Source organism: Calidris pugnax, unplaced genomic scaffold, assembly GCF_001431845.1.
Source record: "Calidris pugnax isolate Ruff unplaced genomic scaffold, ASM143184v1 scaffold197, whole genome shotgun sequence".
Classification (NCBI taxonomy): Eukaryota; Metazoa; Chordata; class Aves; order Charadriiformes; family Scolopacidae; genus Calidris; species Calidris pugnax.
In genome coordinates, this window is record NW_015090936.1 from 2,911,566 (window position 1) to 2,935,451 (window position 23,886).

Genomic DNA, 23,886 nt, shown 5'->3' on the forward strand with positions numbered 1-23,886 from the left:
TGTGACAGCAGTCACCAAACATGCAGTAGATCGTGGGACTGAACAGGGGATGTTTGAACTGACCACAGTGCCCATCCCCGGAAACATTCAGGGTTAGGCTGGATGGGGCTCTGAGTAATCTAGTTGAAGATGTCCCTGCTCATTGCAGGGGGTTGGACTAGATGACCTTTAAAGGTTTCTTCCAACCTAAACTATTCTTTGATTCCCCACGTGGAACGTCCCATACCTGCGTCCTCCCCACACACACCCAGAACAACCCCACAGCCCCCAGCAGGGCACCAGATGCCCACCTGCTACTTTTCAGTTGTTCAGTCTATCACTGTTACTTACTTCAAAGATTGAAAGTTCAGATGAACCTCTAAATAAATTTTATTAAAATAATATTAAATAATGGTTCAGTATTTTTTTTGAGAGAGTTTTATTAAATATACTACATCAGTATCTTGTACTCCATAATCTTTTGATCACTCACAGACTAACTTGCTCAAAAATGTATTTTATAGAAAAACATCTGCAAAATTAAAGCTAAAAAAAAATACATATTACACAGCTCTGGACAGTCTCCATGTTAGCAAAGAATACCTTTTATTTTTTGACCAGAACATGTGCTGAAACAAGGAACATACTCATGAAACAGGACACACTCCTTGAATATGGCACACCTCAAACTACTCAGGCTAAAGGAAAACTAGTGCAATCATGTTCAATTGCATCTAACAACAAAACAATAAAAACTACTTTTTATTCCTTTGTTTTTGTACTTTTTTTCCAAACCCATTCCATTTGTTCTCTTCCCACCACAATGAAACATCCAGTGGTTATTTCTGCAGATCACTGTCCTTACATTGCATGAAGCAGACTTCATATTGGCTGACCCCTATTTACACTGAAGCATGCACAGGAGGATACTGCAAGTATTTGCAATGCAAATCTATTAAATACATTATAACTGAACAACAGGGTGTCCCTTTAACACTGCAACTCTATAGCCTTTATCTGTGGTGGAAGTTTCCAGTGTATGAATTATAAAACAGCATACAATTCAGAAACAGAAACAAAGAATTTTGCAAGTTGTTTGTATTCTCAACTATTAAATCCTTCCAAGAGCTGTGTCTAGCGCCGAAACCAAAGCCAGCTGTTGAGTAGCCAGAAAGCTACAGTAATTGAATACATGATCATTTCCCTTTTAGCACGCTCCTTGTTTTCTTCTTCCAGAAGTTGCAGACGGCGGTTAAGTTTGATTATCTAAAAATAAATAAAGGCTTTTAAGACTTCATTAAAAGTTGCCAGACTTTCTAGAAGCTTATGAATAGCCATGTAAAATTAGTATCTTGGATGGATTTTAAACACTTGATAATTTGACTGTCTTCAATGGTTAGTGATCAGATCTTGCTGTCCCTTATAAGCAGGAACAGAAACGGTGTGGGACTCTCCAGATTCACAGATGATACAGGACAGTGAGGGCACTCCAGCCCTCAGGGTACAGAAAGGATCCCTCATCATCCCTGTTATGGGTACCTTTGCAGCCACACAGAACACCTGTTCCTCCATCTTATCACTACAGCTTTTTCTTAATATTACCAATTTGTGTGCTTTACATACCTGTCTTCTTAAGGAAGCAGCATCTACAACTGTCATGTCATCTGGTGTTCCCTCAAGCGGCGTATCCAAGTTGGAAAGACCGTATCTACCAGATAAGAGAGAGAGCTTAGCTGTCTCATCCATGCAAAGATTAGCAAGTATCATATTTTATCAACATTCTAGTAGATGCATTTTTTGGTGGTGGTGCTGAGAAGAATTAGAAAACTTTTTTTCCCAGCTTTTACGGACTTGTCTATTTCAATTGGATCCTAACTGAAGAAAGCACAAAGACATATGAAGTGGATAAGGGCTTGACTGAATCTGGATTTATTGCTCTCCATATTTAAATATTTTTGAAGATTCTCCACACAGACTGACTTCTTGCTGGCACTTGGTCTATCAAGAGACTGTTTACAGTTATTTAACTGATTAACGAAACTTGAAAATTCCCTGAGCTAAAATGCTAAAGTTGCAAGAGACTTGGCAATAGATTAGAAATAACCAAATGAAGACCTGGAAAGAACTGGTGTCTTATGCTCAGTACCTACTTAAATATCCCAAGTGGACACCACTGAAATTAATGATATCAGTCCCTTTAATCTCAGAATTTTAAGCAGAGAACCTTGCAAATAAAGAATCTATTGCACAGTCACTTTGTGCGCATTAAAAAGTTTGTTCCCAGAGCACCTCTCAGTTTTCTTAACGTAGTGATTCAGAGAAAACACTATTCTAACTCCAGGGCAAGTTAATTAAACATGGCACATTTATTATCAGTTGGGAAGTAGCAGACAGTCTCTACGTATGTGTTTTGATCATCCAAATGCTATCTCTTAACCAGATTCTTTTCCAACAACTGACAGGTAAAAGTAGCTCCTGATGCTGCACCTACCACTGAGTTTGTCACTCTGTCTTAAAACCTGAGTTTTCAATGTCAGTTCCCCTTGACCTGCTTCCTCATTAGGAAATCTGAACAGCTGCCACAAGCAGCTTAGGAAATTGAACAAACTAACATCAAGATTATCAAATTCATAACAAAATACACCTAAAAGAACGTTCAGCATTTAATGCCAGTTAATGGTCAACTTTGACTAACCTGAATATGAGTCGTATTCCTGAAGCTTGCACAACGGATACTACTTCTGTACTGCACGTTCCTTCACCACTTTCAGCAAAGGTCTACAGAATGCCCTCAGCTCAGACAGGGTTTCCTCTCCCCCCCCCGCCAACAGAAAACTTGCCAAAGGTTTCCCTGTACCATTGGTCATTAACGTGTTGTTTCTGAACAAGGATTGCTGTTTCTAGATGACAGTTAACATTAGTCTGGACTTTGACAACAGTTAGATCCTTGAGAGACACTGTGTAAGAGATAGGAAGTTAATTATGTTTTGGTCTGTGTTTCTTTGGGTTGATGGGTGCACAAGGAGAGGAAAGGGCTACCAGCAAGAAATTCCTTGAGACAATCTCTTGGGCTGTTACAAAAGCGGAATTCCTGAGTTAGAGAAGAATCACCTGCATGGATCCAGTGTCTACCCAAGCACAAACGTAATCTCCATGTTGGTGAAAACACAGAAGTGTAGTGGGAAATGGGAACAACAGACCTGGAAGGGACTATATTTTTTTTCCTTCCTCCCGACCATGAGATTACGTGTCAGTCCAGTTCCCCTGGAACGACTGTCAACCCGCCAAGGTAACGGTAGTGAAAAGGCATCCACCAGCTACAACTACCACCACAGGCACATCACTGAGAACTCGTGGAAAAAATAAGGTGATGCCAGGTCAAATTTTCTGGCAATAAAAATATGAAACTCACTACTGAACAGAAAATACTCCAAGTATACTGCTAATGTAATTTAAGAGCCTCCCCTCGCACATCGCTTTGAGCCAGAATTCTGCAGCACGTTGTACCTATGAGACAAGTCTTTGCAGACGACTTGGAGGGGTAAGGAATAACCGCCTGAAATATTTCAAGAGTTGAGAGGGAGGATAGGAAAAAACACTGTGTTTTAAAATAAGGATACTAGAAATAGGGAAACAGAAGTCTGAATTTTAGAATCTAAATTAGCGGATCATGACTAACAAAAAAATGCTCTTTACCTGATGTTGTCATGATGAGGGTTAGAGGAAGTGGTAGCAGCTGACCCACCACGTAACACTGGCCTACGGCAGGTTTGTGTGGACAGAAAGCACGAGACAGAAACAGGAAATGACAAACAGAGAGAAGAGGTAAACCACACAGAACAAAGGAACATCAGAATACTTCCACTCACATTGTATAATGTTTCAATACAATTCAATATCTATTTATTTTGTTGTAAATTGCACTTTTATATTTCTCTTATTCAAATTTAATCAACACTGAATGTTTATGCAGCTAAGACACGTAGGCAGTTTTTGATTATATAGTTTCATTTACGGAAGACAAACTGTTGGAACAGTCACTTGGGAGGACGTTATCTGCCTTAGAAAATAACCATGGGAAACTTCAGGTTTTAAAAAAATCCCCCTTACCCTCCCAAACAAACCCCCACCAATAACAATGGAAAAAAAAGTATATATATACTTATGAAAGCCTTTACAATCATCCTCTCCTCCTTCTAGGGAAAGGGGAGATTTATCTTTTCTTTATTTATCTACACTAGATCTGATTCAGAAAACCTGGGCTAGTAGCCTAAGGACAACATATAGCCCAAAGAGAGGTAGATCTCTCCAGGGAGAAGCGACTAAAAGCTTCAAGTAGATGGTATGAACATCCTTGTAAGTGTTGCTCTTTCAATTTCTTTTCCTTTTCTTTCTAGGCAGAGAGAAAAAAAAGGTAGAGCTGATTAAGCTGCTGCAACTATATAATATACATTCACTTTGCAATAAGAAGTTACTGTGTCCCAATTTACAGACAATGTGAACACCAGCAGTACCTTCTGACAAAGCCACTACTATGTGTCTTCAGAACCTCTAGTAATGAGGCACTACTCTTCCACATCTGTGATGTGGACCAAACTCTTCAAGAGCCTGAAATCTTTTTTCACTTCCTTCCCTTTTCCCAATGCCAAGAGGAGGTAGTTGTACCATGAGTTTAACCCATGTCTACTCCAGGCTATAAAATTAAAGAGAAAGAGGATCTAAGCACAAAGATCTTTACAGCAGGTACACGTAGGAGGCAGAGACTCGGTGCTGAGGTGGCTGAGAGAACACTGTGGCCTGGCCTGAAAATGAGCAAGAACTATGCAAAAATATCATTTGAAAGGATCAGGATCTAGGAGCCTTAGCAAACTCTGCTCCCTGATGCAATACCTCCTGGGACTAGTTCCTACCCTAAGTCAGCACGGTAAGGGCATACCACGATGTTTTCCTGTCTAGCACGTAAAATAAGCCAGCATGATGTGCTTTACTAAACAGAAATACCCATTCCCAATACATACAATAAAATAATATTCTTAACTAAATGCATGAGGTCTTGAAGAAATTTATCAAAAAAGATATTCTTATTTTTTAATCAGAGAAATAATTCAGCTAATCTAAAGTCCTGTCTGAGAGATGCTAGGATGAAATACTTTGCTGAATTTCTCATGCTTTCTCAAACAGCAGCTGCAGAATTTGGAACAGGCTGCAGAATTTCTCTGCGAAAATAAGTCACCTGTAATTAAGGGGCAGATACGTGAAGGTCAGCTTGACAGTATCCAGCAGGCATCTCCCACACCATCTGGCACAGGACAACAACATTTGGATTTTGTGTAATGAGAATGATAGGTCTCAAATGCTCTCTGAACTCTCAGCCTCTGTGGTATCTTGTGGCAAATGAAGTTTTATAGCTGTTGCAGAACTAATCATACTAATTCACACTACCCTTCCCAAGGAAAGCCCCTGGCTTGGGGGTAGCTGAGGGCTACAGCAAGGAATAAAACTACAGCACTCTGGGATCTGTACAAATCACAAACTCGGCCCAAAGACAAGCTTTAATCCCACTTCTCAGCACAGCCGGGCTGCAAAGAAGCTGCACGTGATTTCTTCCTTTTCTTTGCAGTTCACTTATTTCCTTACAGGTGGACCCAAAAGGATCATCAGAACATTCCCCTGCCTCTCCCACACTTTTCACTTTCCTGGTCTTACATATCAACAAAAAAATTCATTATAGAGATCACAGTGGCCTCATAACTGAGATCACCTTACCCCCAAATCAGCATCAAGATTTTTGGCAAATACTGAATGCACAAGCGTAATATAGTCAAGCTACTACACACATGGTCTTCTTTAAAAAACTGAGTAAGAGTACATTACATCTTTGAATTTTCTGGCTACTTCTGTCAATTACATCCTAAACATTAATACATGACCAGAAGCAGCCGTAACTCTGAGGCCGTGTACTCAACACTTAATTTCACTGCAAATGCAGTGGCAGCCTGACACATGAAGGGAATGCAGAGTAATCCCATTTAATAACAGTGGGAAAACAGGCAATAAGGCAGTGACCAAATGAATCTGGTCTGTCTTCCTCTGCTTAGAGCAGAGCATGCAATGGAAATACCACAGTAACGATGCAATCATACACACGTGGGCTGGGAGCAAAACACAAGTGTGGACAGTCTAGGTCCCTGGGTCCAACTTCCATCGTGTCTGTGCATGCACACAGGGGACTGAGGCCATCACATGCCCTTTGCCCAGCAGAGGCAGCAGCTACGGTCACCTCCCTCTGTACTTTAACAGACCTGGAAATCTCAAAAAGGCTGTAAGAATGGGCACCAGGACTTTATGGATGTGTTCTGGACATGAACTGGGTAAGAAGCTCAGCTTCCAACACACAGAAAGGATTGGTGCATTGAAGAATCAGTGACTGGATGAAACTGTTCCTCACTTGTCTCTCTGCTCTAAGTGATTACTTCAATAAAGCATCAAGCTACTGTTTTTCCCAGGATCCTTAGCATTTTCAGACTCATTTCATTTTCTTCTGAACTATATTACCCCAATCCAAAGTCAAGCATAGCCCCCTGCGATGGTCTTAACTCCGGTCCTATTTTATTTCTACCATGAAAAATACCATTAACTTGCTCAATATAAAAAATGATGTCATAACACCTCAAGATATGAATATGTGGGTGAAGTTTAGCTTTTAAGAAGGATAATGGCTTTTTAGAAAGGGCTATCGTGAAGAAAGGAAATAGTAATTGATTTCCATACTTTCTTCTCCTAAAAAAAAAAAGGTATTTATCCAAGAGTTGAAGAATAGTCAGGTAAAGTACAGATTTCAACACAACTCTATTCAGATATGAAATTGCCTTTTTCCTGCTTTTAAGACATCACTAAGCTCTCCCTAAATGTAGGAGGTTGTTCTGGGGTGTTTTTTGGTGGTTCTGGTTTTCTGGTTGTTGCCTACAGCATAAAAGATCAGTCTTTCAAAAACACTAGGTATAGGCCCTACAGTCATTCAACAGAATTTGAAACAGAAAAATGGTTAGAACTGGAAAACAAAACTGACCTATTGTCCTTGTCCAAGCTGAAGGAAATGCAGGAGTAAACAGACAGTGTAAACAATGATCATTAAATTGTTGCCCATTTAAATAAACCATTATGCGAGCAGTGCCGGCTCAACTAGGCATAATTCGTTATCTGCAGCAGTACAATCAGCACCTACCGTTAGCAGTTTTAGTAGATTGGAAAATATTTTGGAAAAAAAAAGAAAAAGCAAGCCATAAAACAAGTTAAAATATTTCCAGCAAGTAACACACAGTCAGATCTCGCTCATTTTAAAAGATCTCTTCTAGTATTAAGCATAAAATGTTAAAATACATAAGGTTTTGAGATAGATAGCACATTACACAGAGCAAAAGAACAGAGTGCACGTTTGGAGCAATTTAAAATTAGCAGTATTTTGCAACCATGCAAGTGGATCATCCAAATTTCACATTCCTACGCCAGCTGGAGAGTCACAGTGGGTATCTGAACACCCAACCACAAAGAATACACTTTCACCTTATTGAAAAGTTTGGGGTTTGGCATCTATTTGCTCATTGGTGACAGAAACAGGTTTCCCATTTATTCTAGGAAGGTTAGTAAGAACACCTCAAAAATTAACCCAAACCAGGAAGAATAATGCAGCTTTTAAAGTATTCAGAGCCCTAGAAATTTTCTGATAATTGAAGTAAGTTGAAAGTGTATGTAACGCATCTGTGTATGCTTTCCAGAACCCAAAACATTGGCAAGAACATACTTAATGGAAGCCAGGAATAAAACCCGTTAGCTTCACTGCAGACTGGGGAAAGGGCTAGAATTTCAGTCTATATTTTAACAAGGACTCTTGGCACAGTATCCATAAGTGCTATTATTCACACACAGTAGAATTCCTCCTTATCTGGGAGCTTTAATTTTGTAAAATAAAACAAACTTGTAATCCCATCTGATTTTTAATACTGACAAGGGAAAAACGGTATTGCTACCCAACTGTTGACAAGCATCAAAATTTTAACAGCTACAGCCCAAAATTTCAGAGCCAGGGTTAAGCATCCAACTCGCAGAATTTCAAGGGTAACTATGCAGCTAATTTTTTTTTTTTTTTCGTATGTTTTCTTTTAAGTCCCAGGGTAAGAACATAAAGGCCAGCAAGGCTGGAGTTCTATATGATTCAGGAATAATACAGGTATTTATATCCAGTCAGGTCAGCAAATACGGTGAGCTACAGGAGGTGCCAGTTTAAAAAGTGACTGCAAACACAAAAATATTGACAATAAGATTGGCTTGATAGTGACATTTTATTACCAAAACAACTAGAAAGCAAATCATTTAAATTCACGCTACAAGATTTTAAGAGTGCTGCTGGGATGTTAGCAACCAGAGGCAGATGAAAGTTTCAAAGAACTTCCGAGCACAGGCCACACCGAGTGGCTGGAGGAGGAATGAGCAGTTCCTCCCAACGTTCTTGCCAATTATCTCCTCTAATTCCACCTCTTGGCAAGCCCTAGAGGTCTCAGCTGGCCCGACACTAGAGACTTACTGTGGGCAATTTTTACCTGAACCTCCGTGCAAACATGCTATTGACATGAAAACTGCTTTCAGTAAATCACCCTTACCTAGCCTTTATGTATGTTTCTGCAGTGTTAAACATGCCATTCTTTCATTTTGTAAAACAAAACAAACTTGTAATTCCATCTAATTTGGCACTTTTAAGTGTTACCTTAGATCTGCCAAATCAAAACAGTCCAAGGATATATCAAGTGGGCAAAACTCCACTGAAGAAAATGGAAATTGTAGAATCGTTTAGGCTGGAAAACACCCTTAAGATAATCGCATACAACTGTCAACCTGACACTGCCAAGTCCACCACCATGTCCTCAAGCACTATGTCCACAGGTCTTCTAAATACCTCCAGGGATAGTGCCTGATTGCCACGAGGCTTGTATTGGCTCATGACCTCTCAAAGTATCCACCCACCCATACAAACAGAGACAGCATTAATGAGAGGAGCAACCATTCCCTTTCTTGCTCTCGGCATCCAGCAAAGAGGTTACCATCAGCCATGTCTCAGAGAGAACTATTCCCAATAAAAAAGGAAAGAGACTGAAGTCTTGACACGTTACCAAAAGCAGCGTCTGCAACGCCTTGCACAATATCCTGCCCCGTTTCTGTACATTTGTTTGAGTGCTTTATGACAACATCAACCCAATCTTATTGATTTGCACCATTGCTCACCAGCAGAAAAGCAGAAGACAAGGCTCATAAATCTGCAGGCTCAGGGTCAAATATTAATTGCAGAAAACACTGACAATTTGGGAACAGCAAAGTCCTTTGCAGTCACAGAATAACACCTCCTATTTTGATTTTTGCTTGGAAGGAAACCAAAACAATGCTATATTTGACTCCAACAGAAGCATTTTGAAATGTGAATTTTGGACAATTAAATTGCTTGTGAATAGTGAAAGCAAAGGAAAGCAAAAGCAAATCATTTCATCTCATTATTTTGTAAACAGAAACCAAACTCCACTAAAAAGGAGAAAAGAAAAAAAAAAGAAAAGCAGCAAAAGCCGGCAGAATCAGTGACAACCAATCACCTGCGGTTTTCATCCAGCACATCCAAGACCTGCTGGTAAGCCCTACGAGTGGAAGACTGGATAAACGACAAAATGCCACGAGCAGAGTAAAGATTAGTTCCATCTTCAGGTAACATATTGGGAGGACAGACACGAGCCTGTTGCAGTGATGGTGTCACACTGTTCGTACAAGCACAGTAAATGAAGAGAGAAATACTAGAGTCAGATTTTAAATTTAAAAAAGCTTTTCAGATAGACCCCATTGCAAAATGCTTATTGCTTGCTTTTGGTTTACCCTTCTCCCACCACTATAACGTAACACTCCCAAATTCTAGTAGTGTAGGGATCACCAGCCACATTTATGTATGTTCTTCAGAAACAAACACAAGTGATAATCCAAGGACAGTTTTTTGATTGTTATACAAATTGGTTTTATGAAGTTCTTGTCCAGCTACCTCTCTATCTGTTGAGGTCCCACAGAGTCTCTTCAACAAAAATTTTGTTCAAGCTGACTAAAGATGAAGAGACTATTTTGACTTGCACATGGAAAAAAGCTTAAAGGCAACTGCAAGAAATTTTAAAAAAGCACAGAATTTGTATCCCAGTGACAACAAATTCCATGATCTGAGCTTTGACTGTGATGAAAAATCCTGTTTAAAATACACATGACTGAAATTCAAACATGACCATTTGGATTATACAAACTTCATCTCTATCAGTCAGAAATTAGTTTTGATAAACTGCCTTTGATTTGCTCGTACTTCTTTACATTCAACCTGATGTTATCCACATTGTCCTTTGCACATCAATATATTTTAATTTTTTTAATTTTTTTTTTAAATCAGGAAACTTTAATTAAAGGTGAGATGCCTTTTAAATAGGAAGCAATTTGTGTTGACTTAATTGTAAATATTAGCACAAATGTAAACCAAAGCACGAGTCATGGTACCCTTTAAATCTTGGAATAGTTTTTATTCCAAGATCAGCATCCATAGTTAAAAACATTTCCTTTGATCTTGCCACTCATGCTTTGCTCTAACAGTTTCTGGAGTTTGAATGCCAATCTTCCAGCTTTTGGTATTTTTAAGAAATTGAACAAAGCATTAGTGTCTGAGTGTTTGGAAGCTGGTTTGATATTTGGATAATCTCTAGATGGGTCATAATTCTATGGATACTCTTATTTTGCATGGAGTTGTTCTACGACTGGCTGGCACCAAGATCACAAAATTGAGTAAGAAAGAAAATTCAATTGAAAAGACAGATTCAAAGCATGTTACACGGATGTCACTTCACCCACAGAGAAGTTCAGCTGTCCTGTGCTTCACGAGACATGCAAAGACAGCATGGGCTGGTGCTTGGCTGACACTGGTCACAATTTATTACCTAAACTGCAAGTATCTGTAGAGCACATTTGGACAAGAGAAAGTAAAAAGGAGAAATCAATAAACATCTACTTTGCTTCTTTACAGCTTTTATCATTCTCCAGGACTTGTAGAATCCATCTTTCTTTTATATTTATGATGACTTCTACTTTGATTAATGCCAGTGGTCACATCCACACATTTTACTCTTGAATTGCATTGGAAATGTCAATGTTCACTAGAAAACTACTAAGAAGCAGGGCCAAGTACGGAAATACTGATAAACTGAATTTATGAGAATTTCTACTCCTTTGTGGATTTTCTGCCCTAAGGTAAATGAGGGAAGGGCTAAAGGCTTGAATTCGTAGTATGTTTTATATTAAAAGAAATTTTTCCTGCTCATCACTTCAGAGATTTACAGAACAGGCTGAAAGACAGCTTAAAAAAAGGTAACAAACAGTAATTACAACTATTGCAAACCAGAAGGTATTGTGGAATTCCTGTTTTCCAGAATGGTATTCCTGTAAATACCACAGTAATGTTACTTGCATACAAAGTCTTCTGTAGATTCTGGGAAAAAAAAACAAAAGCAAAAACCCCACAAAACTATTTAACTAAAATGGCACAAAATTCTCTAGAAGAAAGTTACATGTGCTAATAAAATGGAAAGTGTGTATAATAACAAAAAAAACAAGGCAGACTTCAGAACTAGATAATTCCTAACTCCGTGGTGTAGTCCCTGGACTACTTTATGTTTGTTGTTTTATAGGTGGCTTGTAAGAAAAGGCAGTTTCAAGAGATTACTTAATTCATTTTAAGATATTATTTAATTCTTACTTAAGAGATGATTTAATTATTTAAATCTGTTTGCTCCTGACTAAAATGTACAGCTACATGAAATTACTTAATTTTTCCCCATAAAGGCTATTGTTAATTTTAATATCCTTCTAAAGTGCATAGTCTGAGACAGACCTCTCTCTTCCTCTCTGCCTGAAAGCGAGAATAATTCTATTATGAGGATGTCAGGATTAAGGAACAAGGAGGGGAAAAAAAAAAACAACACAAAAATCAAAATAAGGAGCAAAATTTTTCTTCTGTCACCTTTTTCAGGATTCAAAATTATTGTCCTATACCCATGTGGTAGTCCTTCAGACTACGTCAGCGACCATGGAGAAGAAATACTATGGGCAAATATCTGATACACAAATCAGCCAAGATGACATAAGAAAAATAATCTCTAACATCAGGATAATTATCTAACATTGAATATGATTACTTATAATTAGACATTGTGGCCATTCCCCTTCTCTCCTCTACTTGTAGTTGAGCAGTCTTTATCCTAGGTATAATTTCATTTCAAATTTCTGAAAAGAATTCCTACATACAGCTCCAGCCACTTACTATACCACTCCCTGGTTACAAACACCAGTCAATTCCAGGGTGTGGAACCAAAACAATTAAAATGGAATCAGAAGTTACTAGGGAAGAGCACAGTAACATTCTACTATGTGCAGAGCAAAAGCTCTCCCCTAAATCTTCTCAAGACATTTGTGCTATACACAGGGTTTATTTCAGATATGTCTCTGACTTACTGTTCTGGAAGTATCAAATAGAGGTTAATAGATTTAGCTAGTCAAGGTTACTTTAAATTCAACCACAGAGACAGACTGTATTCTCATTAAAGACGTGCACACCATAACCTTTTCCCCCACAACTTGCATGAAGAGCAGAATTTCTCAAACTGTGCAACTGAACTCTCTAGAGAGATGTGTTTTTCTAAGGGAAAGGTTGGAGTAGGAAAAAAAATGAAACGCTGTCCCCTTTTCCATGCACTCGTGGTGGTTTGTTGACTTTCGATGCAGAAGTAGAATCCTTGCATTCAACATCGACTGGCCATGGACAACAAAAAAGTTTTGTTCCTCCAGCCATTCAAAAACAGCCAAAGAACAAAGAATCAAACAAACTAAAGCTAGTTTTGAAATTTAATTTTTCTTTACAAATCAGTTCTTAGTTGAAGTTACCCCTTTCCTTTTGCCGCTAGGTATTTTTCCCCGATGTTCTTTATACAGGGAAACGATTTGGAAAAGTTTGAGAAACCCTGAAGCAAAATTAGAAACCACACATTCAGTGTAGCAAAAGCTGTTTCAAATTTTACATTCTAAGCTACAGATACTTAGCAAAAAAAAAATTAGTATTGCAGAGAGCTACATAATTAAACACACTCTTGATTTTCAGATACCAGGTAACATTTAGGCTTACGTGCAGTCCTTAGTCGAAAGAGGTGACTGGAACCGTGGCATTTTATTTCTTGGGACAGTATCTGATCTGTGCCACCTTGAATAATAATTGTAATCCCTTAAGTATGTATCCTTATAAATAGAATGTAATTTAGAGAGCTGTCATTACTGCTATGCAGTTATTGTACAAGCAGGTACCTACTTGTTAGTCTCAGTTATTTTGAAAACATCTGAGAATTACTGTGTTTAGTGAAGCCCAACTACCGAAAAATTCTCAGAACTGTCTCTGCATGCATCTGGATGATGAGAAGATGAAAACAACAGAAAAGAAACAACTATGTGTACTATGTAGAGAACACTGTGATAGGGAGCCCAGCCAATTCTTTTGCTTCAATCTGACAATCTATTCCAGAATGTTTAATTTTGTCACTTTGTAGGTCAAGCACTGGAGTTTTGTGCAGTACATCTGAACATTTTGTCCAAGGAGGACAACACCATCCTAGATTAAAACTTGAGTATTATAGTTCTATTTAGAAAACAAAGGTTTTAAAAGGCAGTGCTCCATGTGCCTTTTCAACGGCATCCTCATCACAGCATCTGAGCAGACTATCATATCTATTAGAAAGCTGAATCAAGGAGGTGAGAGAAACAAGCTTTTTAAAAACAAAAGTATTTTCTGGATAGGAATTAAATACTTGAAATAAAACATGGACTTCACTCCCTATTTGAAGACGTGAACTAGACTCACACAAGCACAGGAATAAAGAGCTGATGTTTGTCAAGTTAGAGTACCATAGTACTTGTTACTGCAAAAGTGAACTACTTAGGCATGGTACAAACTTAAAAGTTGAGCCAGCTTTGATGAAGCAGCATCATGTCATTGCAGTAACTAGAACAAAGATTATTTCTTTCAGCCAACAACACTGGAAATAACTTCAGGAGCAGCTGGTTTCTTACATTTTTGTACCACTGGAAAAAAAATATTTCTAGATGCTCAAGAAATTTCAACGTGACACATATGAGGTAACAGGTGTACAATTATGTTTTCTGTAGTGCAAAGAGAATTTATCTACTTAAAAGGTCTAATTTATCACCAAGAAAACTAAGCTTAGAAGACATGCATTACATTTACTACAAACCTTTAATAGAAATGGTAGCCTATGAGCTAGGTGATACCCAGTACCATCTGAGGTAGCACGATTTACATCAAGCAGGTTTGTTTGCTTGTATTGCCTATTTTGAGCTATACAATAACACTTCCATATGCATAGCTTCTCTAAGTAGCTATCACAGTGAAAATAGAGTGCCACCTTGTCAATTTTGTTTGTAGATTCGCTGCTTCTGGTTTTATTTACATGAAACTTGCAAATATTTTTGCAGTTTACCTGCATTTTCCTTAAATTGTGAGGAAATGAGCCAAGACATACCCTTTTCACCAAGTACAAGAGACTTGGCTTTCCTGCATCTGTGTGAGCCGTTCAAGTTCTACCTTGAACACAGTGCTTTTGTAACCTGAACTCACAGAACATTCTTCTGAGAGTGACCCAGGTACACAGTCACATTCTCCACTTGGAGATTGACAAAGCCTGGATGAGCAAGAAATGCCAGGCTCAGCATCACTGGAAACGCCACAGCATGTTCAAAGTGGTTTCTTATTTTGGATCACACTGAGTCAGAAGCAGCAGTGATGACAGAAAGATAAGTGATTTCTAGGAACCTCAGTGATTCAAAGCAGATGATCTAAAAGGTGGGCACAGCATAACTTCTGCCTTAAGAAAAACAAATACTTGAGAAGACAAGACAAATTAAGTTCTACTAAAATACATTATTTGCAGGTCAGAAAGTATGAAATGCTGCAGTGAAGAAAGATCACTTCTTCCACATGGGGAGAGCACAGATACAGCAAGCCCAGTATTAGCTAGCTGGTATTTTTCACATTTTTCATCCTGGATCTATCTGAAGTTTATACAGTTTTGCTAAAAGACACTCATAATGAAACTGCTTAGCATTGGAAATTTAGTTTATTTAACTGACATTATGCAGGCACTACCATGGGCATCAAGAGAAGAAAACTAATCTCCACGTGTCATAATTTCCTGGCAGTTGTGAATGATAAATCGGGTCACTCAAGCTATCAGTTATATGCTCATTGATCATATCCTTTTCAGTTTACAGAATTCCAAGCTCGTATTGTATTGCTAAGCCTCTGAAGGACTCCTTGTAGATTAATAAACTGTCACAGCAAATAATATTCAGACCATTTTAAACCAGTAATTCTATATATAGCTACCAAGCAACCACAAAGCCCACAGGTGAGTTTTACAGGTTTCTGATTTTTGGATTCAGTAAGTCCAAACATATGTGAGAAGTCTGACAGCACCTGGATAGATCCAGTCAGAGCTGATCGTGCCAGTTTCACAATGGGTGGCTGGGCAGACACAGCTCATGGCTTTCAGAAGACTAAACTAACCTGAGGAGCAAGCATAAAGTGACTTCAAGAAATTGCAAGAATTCATATACCATCTGGTTTTCCTTTCAGTCCAATACATCAAAGACTGGCAAAGCAGAGCTGGTAACATCAAAGGGGTAAACTTTTTCACAGGCACCTTCCATCACATGAAGCCCACCTGTTCCAGCACGTATCGTGCAAACTATCAGATAGGCAAGTGAGGGCCACTCCTGCAGTGAAATTCCAGTATGACCCATCCAACAGGACACAGCTGGATGACTGAGGGAACCTGGGCACTTAAAAGGCTGCTAGAACACTGGAGATCGAGCTGATCAGGAGCTTATGGAGGTGAACCTGGTTTTGCCAGCTCAGTGAGCATGTACAGCTCAGCAGACTCAAGTATGCAGACGTGTGCAAGCTATCAGCTTCTATGAACCAAAAGCCTGGTTAAGTAAGAACAGGAAGATATGCAAAAATATTTCCATTAAGATCTGGAGCAGGAGAAGGAGAATCATAACATGTCTAGAACATGCATCAGCACGTGCATTTTAGACAAACTAACAGATAAATATGTAGTACATATAGTACCTCCTAGCACCCCTGCTGTAAATAGAAGAAAACAGACGTTTCTAGGACATAATTCACTTGATCTGTTTTAGACTAAAAATAGGTAGACCCTAAGTAGGTTATGCACTTATTTCCCCCTAGTTACTGAAAATTAAATTTATGGTAATTTAGCAACAGTGTTATACAGTCTACGTTGGGACAGATGAATCCCATCTTCTAGGTCTTGTATCTAACATCCCTTCAACAAGGGAAAGTATTCTTTATGGTAGCTGTATTAGAAATCATCCTATATGTGAGTTTTAAGTGTTACATTGCAAAAACAGTTACTGCCAGGTGGAGAGATGCTGTCATTGAGAATAAACCAGACTAATCAGACTATGATATCTAATACAAATATACAGACCTGTATGTCTTCAGAAAGCACCATAAGAATTGCTACCTCAGATGGTATCAATAGATGTAGTTCCAATTCTAAATTCTACTCACCATTTTGATGTCAAAAAAGATATCTACTCAGAGATTCCAATACATTGAGTATGTCGACACCAAAAAAAAATTAATTATTCTAACATTTATAAAAAATATACATATTCCTTTTTCTATGAATGAAAACCATTATGACACCAAAAAAAAAAGTAATTATTCTAATATTTATAAAAAATATATATATTCCTTTTTCTATGAATGAAAACCATTACATAGTATCAAAAGTGAGAGAGCCAGGAACATTTTCATGCACACAACTCAAGTTTCCTGAAAATTCAGGGGGGAGAAAAAAATAATTATACCAGCTCAGAAACTGAAAAATTTCCTGAAGTAACATTTCACAATAACTGGTGAAACCAACTGTGAGCCCACAAACACTCCCACCCATCCACTCCAACAAAATACTTCACAAATGAGTCACCTCACTAAACAAAAAGTATAGAAGTTAAGAAACGTGTTGGCTTTATAATACTAAAAATTATGTATTTGCCACAACATACAAAATATTAGTTGAAAAAACCCAACCAAATAAGGAGGAGATAAATAACAAAGGAAATATGTAACAAAGGTGTAGCTGTGTCCCTGCAGGCTGTTGCTCTACTCACATGGAATCGTTCCGGGCCAGCTGCCCGTTTTGCCGAGTGGCGTTTTCGCTCATGGAACGTTCTCTCTTCAGCCTTCCCACCGAGCGGACCTGTGTAAGGGGGGAGGAGGGGAGAGATCAGAGACAGGGAATTCCACAAGACACTTGATAACTTGCATTGGAGTCTGTAAAGTTAGATCTGCACTCAGATATAAGGTACATTTTGATGAGTTTCACAGTGATTAGGAGGAAAACAACTGATGACAGGATCTGATGCTGGTACATGAAAAACTTACTGCAATCCTGTCATTATCTGTCCATGTGATCTGATGCCAAAAGCACGAACAAACAGAATTTTGAGTATGTAAGAAAGCAACACTATGTTTAATATCACTTCCCATAAGTATATTTCTACTGTATTTAAACAGTCTGTAGAGTATGCACTTCATAAATATTTTTCATTTTCTAAGATGTCAGTTATACATCATACCCCTGGATGACAATGCTACATCAATCTTTGAAGTTGATTTTCAGAGTTTTATTAAAACTCACTAACTCTTTGTGGTCTTATATCATCTGGCAGCGAATTCCAAAGGTTAACTATACATGTTAAAAGAATGTTAGCTTGTTTTTGAATAACCTGCAAATTAAAAAAAACTTGCGGCTTTCTCTTCCATCAAAAGGATTTTTTTGTTAAAAGTATTTTGAGTATTTCTAATTATTACTTTATTTTTTTAAGTTCTGTGTAAGCCTACTGAGCATGGCAACCCCTAGCCATCTGCCAGTTAAATATGGAGCTTCAAAGTCATAATTAGAAGTACTACAGTGCTAATAAAAATATTTTTATATTTTCCCAATTTATGTTAGCACCAAGTATATCTGCATCATAGCAGAGAAATCATTGGTCATTTAACTTTCTTTAGTAGAGTGCTTCCCAATTAAGGAAAAAGCAAAAAAAGTACTAGCCTCTTCATTTTGAGGTGTCTGTTGCGGAGGTTTTTCTAGGTCCAAAAAATCTAGCGGTCGATCACTAAGAGAAATAACACGGGGAGGAGTTTTCAATGCCAGTGGTTTGAATGGAGTAGACTGAAGAAGGTCAAGGTCTGGTGGTCTGGAAAATGGAATGTCTTCACTATTACCTGCAAGAACATCAGTTATCAATAGAAAGCAAGTGGTTCTGAAGCCTCAGGGCTAGGGCTAAAGTTCAGAAACACATCACGTCAGTTACTTCTCCTAATCAAGCCAAATAATTAAGCATACTTTTCTTTAAGAGGTCCTGTATTGTCAAAAACTATGGTTAAAGCTCTTACAAAGGCCGCATTAATTGACACTTATCTGAGCAGTTTCTCTAAGAACAATGATTCTGAGTAATCCAGAGCAACATCAATTGTTAGTGCAAGTGTGGGCACTTTTAATCTCAAGCTATAGTCCTATTAAAGGTGTATTTGTTTAGAAATATGGTGACTGGGGATGTGAAGATGTCTCTCTTTCAAAGCATAAAATATATGCATGTCACACATTTTGCAAATTGTAAGGCCTTCAGCAAGTCCAGCTCTGTCTCTGTGAAGTCCATTACCATAAATAGCAGAGAAGTATTGATAGAGTCCACCCAATGACAGACAGGCCCTTAGCATAACTAGCATTTTGTTTATAATCAAACACATTTTGCATGGCTAATATATAATACATCTCCCAAACTTGCTATAGTTACTTTAGCTTATAGTTAATTAAGAAAAATCAGGTGTAAATCAATAATGGTTTTTGCTTCAGAAATGATTTAGTGAGATAAAAAGTCAGCAATTAAATTTTCTGTTCATAATTCATTTGTTAACTGTCTCGACTCCAAGCTATACCAAAACTATTCATGAAACACTTTTAGAGTTTAAGAAACTTCCTAAGTCAAAGTTGATAAGCAGTAATTGCTTGAAAACCAGAAGGCATTTTCTTTTAAAAATATATCAATATATATTTCTGTCCATCCAGAAGTTTGGAGAACTAATGTAAAGTTTTGCCTGTTTATCTTTTAATGTGATGCAGACATACCTGCCACTACAATCCGCTCCGGAACCTGCATAGTTACACTGGCATTTGGAAATCCTTCTTGGACGCCCTTCTCAAGGTCAGCATTTTGAGGAGCTACTTTGAGTTTTTCTGGGACCCTCATGCGCTGACTGATTCCTTCCGTGTATTCCATTTCATACTGAAGGCGGTTCATTTCTGCCATCTCGGCAGCTGGAGACGGGAACGCAGCCCCACTCATCCTGGCAAAAGAAAACAAAAAGCTGTAAGAGCAATATAGGAAACCAGCAGAAAGCGTGTAAAGGGAACTCTGTTCTGATTACTAGGCAAGCAAGAGATGATCCTAACTGAACAGACTTATTTAGAGAAACAAATTATTTGATAAAATTCATAGGAAATGTAGTGACAAGGAGCTGAGAGTTGAGGGCAATGACAGAAGAACAAAGTGATGCTGTAGGTAACGCTTAAAGCAGCACTGAGGGTCCTCAAATTGAGCTGTGACAAAAAAAAAAAAAGTAGATATTTTGTATGTAATGTACTATTCCTGCTCTAGCTGGCAGAAAAAGAAAACCAAATAAGGCAACAAAACAAAAAGAACCAGCAGGATCAGTTGGAAATCTATTCAGGATTGGCAAGGAATCTGAAATACTGATATGTATTCAAACAGATCAGCCTATCAATATTTGAGAACATGGATGAAGTCTTACAAAACTCCAGGTTGATGTCGGGAACAAAAGAGAGGGCTGGGCTTGGGGACCAGCCTTCTGCTTGCTGCCAGCCACCCAGGTCTCACTCCATCTTTCAAGGACAAAGCTCCTTATCAACAGCTTGTCAAATCAGCTTGAAAACCCAGCATATCCATCACCCATTCCTAATCACATGCAATTCTGTAAACTTCTCACTCCTGAAAATGTAAAAGACTTTCATGTAAATGAAAGTCTTACTTTTGCAGAATAGATACAAGATGAGCAGAAAGCGAACAAGACTTTATTTAAACTTGGAAGAGGTTGCCAGTACTTCATGTATAAATTTTCCTAGAAAAGGAGAGAAATTTCATGTGAAGCAGTGGGGGAATCTCCTAGAAACTGGGCTGTAAAAAACTTACTAATATGGCAATTGCTGGGAGCCGTACTGACGACAAACCCAAGATAACTGCGTTTTTGAGGTTAGCTTTAAGGTTGAGAGAAAAAGAAATCCTAGAGCTGCACTTGGAGGTGGGCTGCAAAGAGGCTGCTGATGGAAACCGTGTGCTGGAAAGGGAACTTGAATGGCTGAGAGAAGTTGTTCACCTGGGCAGTGGTGGGTGGACCTTGCTGATGGCTCAGACAGATTACGTTTATGGGCTCAGTCAGGAGAGAGACATCCTGGAGCTGCAGTCAGAGCGGGGCTGGAAAGTGGCTCCCAGAGGAAACTGTGGCTGCAAGGAATGCTCAGTTGTGAGAAACTTTTCATCCAAGGCTGGGGACCTTGACAACAGCTTAGACTGAGATAACAGTTATTTTTAGGGTTAGGATTGAGATAAGTATGTATTTCTATACATATATGTACACACACAATATGTAAATATACTTATCCTGGCAAATTTGCCTACAGGAAGCATAGCTTACTCTAGCAAGAAATCTTTTAGTGGCATTGCTTGAAGTAATGAAATGAAGTAATCTATCCTGGCAAAAAGGCAGGTTTTGCCACTATAATTGCAACTGCATTGTTTTACTATTTTTGGCAGCAAGGCTACGTCTGTTGCTGCCTGTGTGCTTTCCTATGCTGAACACGCAGAACTTTGTGAACAAAACGTCCTCAGCACAGACCATTTCTGTGACAGGTGAGACAGACCACAGGGCACTCCTCCCACCATCACACAGAAGCAATAGTTGCTGTATTTATTTATTAATAAACCATCAAACCTCAAAGGCAAGAAGGTCACTATGTTCTATGTAAACTTAAAAAAAAATAAGTTAGAAAGGAAATACCTGAAGTGATGCAGATTTACTGTATCTGTATTAATTTCTACTGTTTCCATCTATCAAGTCAAAGGAACTGGAACAGCCCATTTAATTAGAAATAAGCACTTTATAGGAATTCAAGAGGTGCTCAAGCAGCTCTGTCACTTCAAAATTCTTAAGATTTCACTTTGGGGTTTTTTTTGTCCCTGCCCTTTGGTCTTGCAAGCAAGATTTGTCCCTCTTGCAAGACATCAGCTACATCAGCCAGTGACTTGAACAAAGCACACAGCCTTCTGACACTTCCACATTCCAAAGGGTGCTTCTCATTCCAAAACGTGGATCGGTAAAGCAATTCCAAATCGATAGGAGTAAAAATCATAATGTCAATAAAGAGACCGAATTTTAAGAAGAACTTAAAGTACCCACAATATCTGCTGGCAGCAGCTTAAAGAACAGTTATGCTTACAAGACTTGACAAAAGGTGTTCCACTGCTTGGTCACTTTCTCATTTTGAAATACCTGTACGGCTCTAATTTTCGCAAACAAGCACTGCTACACTGCACCAGCACTTACACCCCAGCTTCCCTAAACTTTGGTATTGTTTTTGTACATAAGTCTGCATGACAACTGCTTTCCAGCTGGAAGGTAAAACACAGAAAAAAGGAGAGCATTAGAGCAGTCATTTTATAAACTAAATACCACTTTGGGTTTAACTGTACTTGCCAAGGACCTATAGATACAATAACTCAATGTCTTCCTACTCTTGCCTACTTCTCATCTACTTTGTGTCATTAAGAATTGCATTTTCTGTAAAAAGATTTCAATTTTTATACCTTCTTAGAAGAGAATAGCAAAACAGAGATTTCAGCAACAGACAATTTAAAATATTGAAACAGAGCAAAACCTCCAAGTATTTAAAGGTTATGTTTTCTGTAATGTTCTTATTACACAAAGCATTTTACAGAAGACATTAATAATATATCAGGGAGAAGGAGGACTTTAAAATTGATATTTAGAGAACTAAGTAGCTATAAAGGGCCATGAGAACAGAAGAGATGTCCAGGAGCGATGAGACAATAAAAATACAACCACAAACACGGGATAAATAAAGGACAGAGAGCAGCTGAAGCACAAATGAGCATCAGTGGCATTTAGCAAAAGAGAGAAAGGAAGGAGAAAATCCAGAGGAGGATAAGGGAAGAAAGAAGTTATACAAGGTAAACTATATGTGTTCAGAAAGACACAGGGTACCTCCCTTCCCCTCTCCTAAACAGGAACGGCACAGGAGAGACAGGGACGAAGCAATGCATTTCAATGTGAAGGATGACATTTTGTCAGGATTCTGGCAATAATCAGACATTGGCCGTATCTGTGCTGCAACTGGGAATGTTATGCACGGTGTGGATGTCTGAGTTCGTTGGAGATCTATGTAGATGAGCACTGGTAACAGCACGGCTCAGCCAGCACTGAGACACAGCAGGTTTTACAGCCTACACCCAACTAATTGTAACTCCTCCAGCTACAGCACTGCTTGTTCCTGAGGCCGCTACTTTACAACTGGTCTGTTCAAGTGCACGTCGGCTACAAAGTGCTCCTTTGTCAAGTGCCTAGATATCCTTTGGCAAGTAAAACGGGAGGAGGAGAGCTTAAAGCAAGGTTAAGGACATGTATTACAGGACACAGAGGACTCTATTAGGGGACCCTAAAACCGTCAGAACATCTACCACGGAGGCACTCGGGGTCAGAGGCTATGAAAGCACTAACAGAAGGATCTGAGGGAAAGGAGGGGCAGGTGTAGGCTAAACGCTGCAAGCTGTTCTACAGGGCACGGTTATGTGTGTTAACTCTTAAACACAACACCTCCGCTCCTCAGCACAAGGATGACAACAAAATACCCCAACCCTATTATACGCAAACAAGGCTGTGGGATCACAAAACACTCAGGGCTGTGTTCTTTCAAGTTTGTTTCACTCCAGCTGGAGGTTTCAACACCCGCATACAAAAACACTACTGGAAACGTTAGGAGGTAAAAAAACAACCCCACCACCCCCCTGTCCCAGCCTGACAGCCGTTTCTCCAGAGCAGCCGCACATTCCTTGTGCTGGGAGCGCCCCGGGCGGCCCCAGGCAGCGACAGACGCCGGGGGAAGGCAGAGGGGAGCCGGGCAGAGCTGGGCACACCGGCACCACCGGCCGCCCCACACCCGGCACCGGAGGGAAGGGACGGTCACCGACAACGGGTGGCCCGGGGGGGCGAAGGGGAACCGAGACAAGCGGGGGGCGAAGAGCGGGGCTGGGGCAGGAGAGGAGGCAGGGGTGGCGGACGGAGGGGCACACACGGGCTGAGGGGACGGCTGGGCTGAGTGGGGGGACCGGCAGCCGGGCTGAGGCCCCCGGGACCGGCCGGAGACGCTGCCGCCAGGCCCCGGCGGCCCGTACTCACCCAAAGCGGTGGGAAGGCGGCCGGCGGGCCCTTGCCCCGTCCCGGCCAGGCCCCGCTCCTGCCTTGCCCCGGACCCCGGCGCTGCCTCCCGCGGGCGGGGTTGGGGGGTAGTTACGCGGCGCGGCACGGCCCCGCCGCGCTCCTCCGGTAAGACGCAAAAACCGGCCGGCTTGTCCCCATCGGGCCGCCGTAAGGGCTGCCGGGCA

At 39.7% G+C, this 23,886-nt stretch overlaps 1 protein-coding gene across 9 annotated transcripts; it reads right to left on the bottom strand.

The window, feature by feature from the left end:
* Positions 1-399: 399 nt before the first annotated feature.
* On the bottom strand, positions 400-23,886 carry MFF (mitochondrial fission factor). Of its 9 annotated transcripts, XM_014951776.1 has the most exons (11): positions 23,681-23,886; positions 20,585-20,712; positions 19,320-19,537; positions 18,243-18,415; positions 17,299-17,387; positions 13,214-13,288; positions 9,615-9,773; positions 7,049-7,066; positions 3,676-3,738; positions 1,603-1,687; positions 400-1,245 (listed from the first exon to the last, which is right to left on the bottom strand). In XM_014951776.1, the coding sequence occupies exons 3-11, from the start codon at positions 19,534-19,536 to the stop codon at positions 1,114-1,116; spliced, it is 1,011 nt and encodes a 336-aa protein (XP_014807262.1). In that variant the 5' UTR covers position 19,537; positions 20,585-20,712; positions 23,681-23,886; the 3' UTR covers positions 400-1,113. The 9 variants fall into 9 exon arrangements, with proteins under 9 accessions (XP_014807262.1, XP_014807261.1, XP_014807264.1 ...); XM_014951775.1 differs by lacking the exon at positions 20,585-20,712; XM_014951778.1 differs by lacking the exons at positions 13,214-13,288; positions 20,585-20,712.

Excerpts from the sequence above, each read along its gene's own strand:
- MFF (XM_014951775.1), bottom strand. The coding sequence starts at position 19,536 with ATGAGTGGGGCTGCGTTCCCGTCTCCAGCTGCCGAGATGGCAGAAATG. Across the intron at positions 17,388-18,242 it reads AGACACCTCAAAATGAAGAG|GTCCGCTCGGTGGGAAGGCT; the intron begins GCTAGTACTTTT and ends CCCCTTACACAG. Across the intron at positions 9,774-13,213 it reads CTTTCGACTAAGGACTGCAC|TGTGACACCATCACTGCAAC; the intron begins GTAAGCCTAAAT and ends TTGTACGAACAG.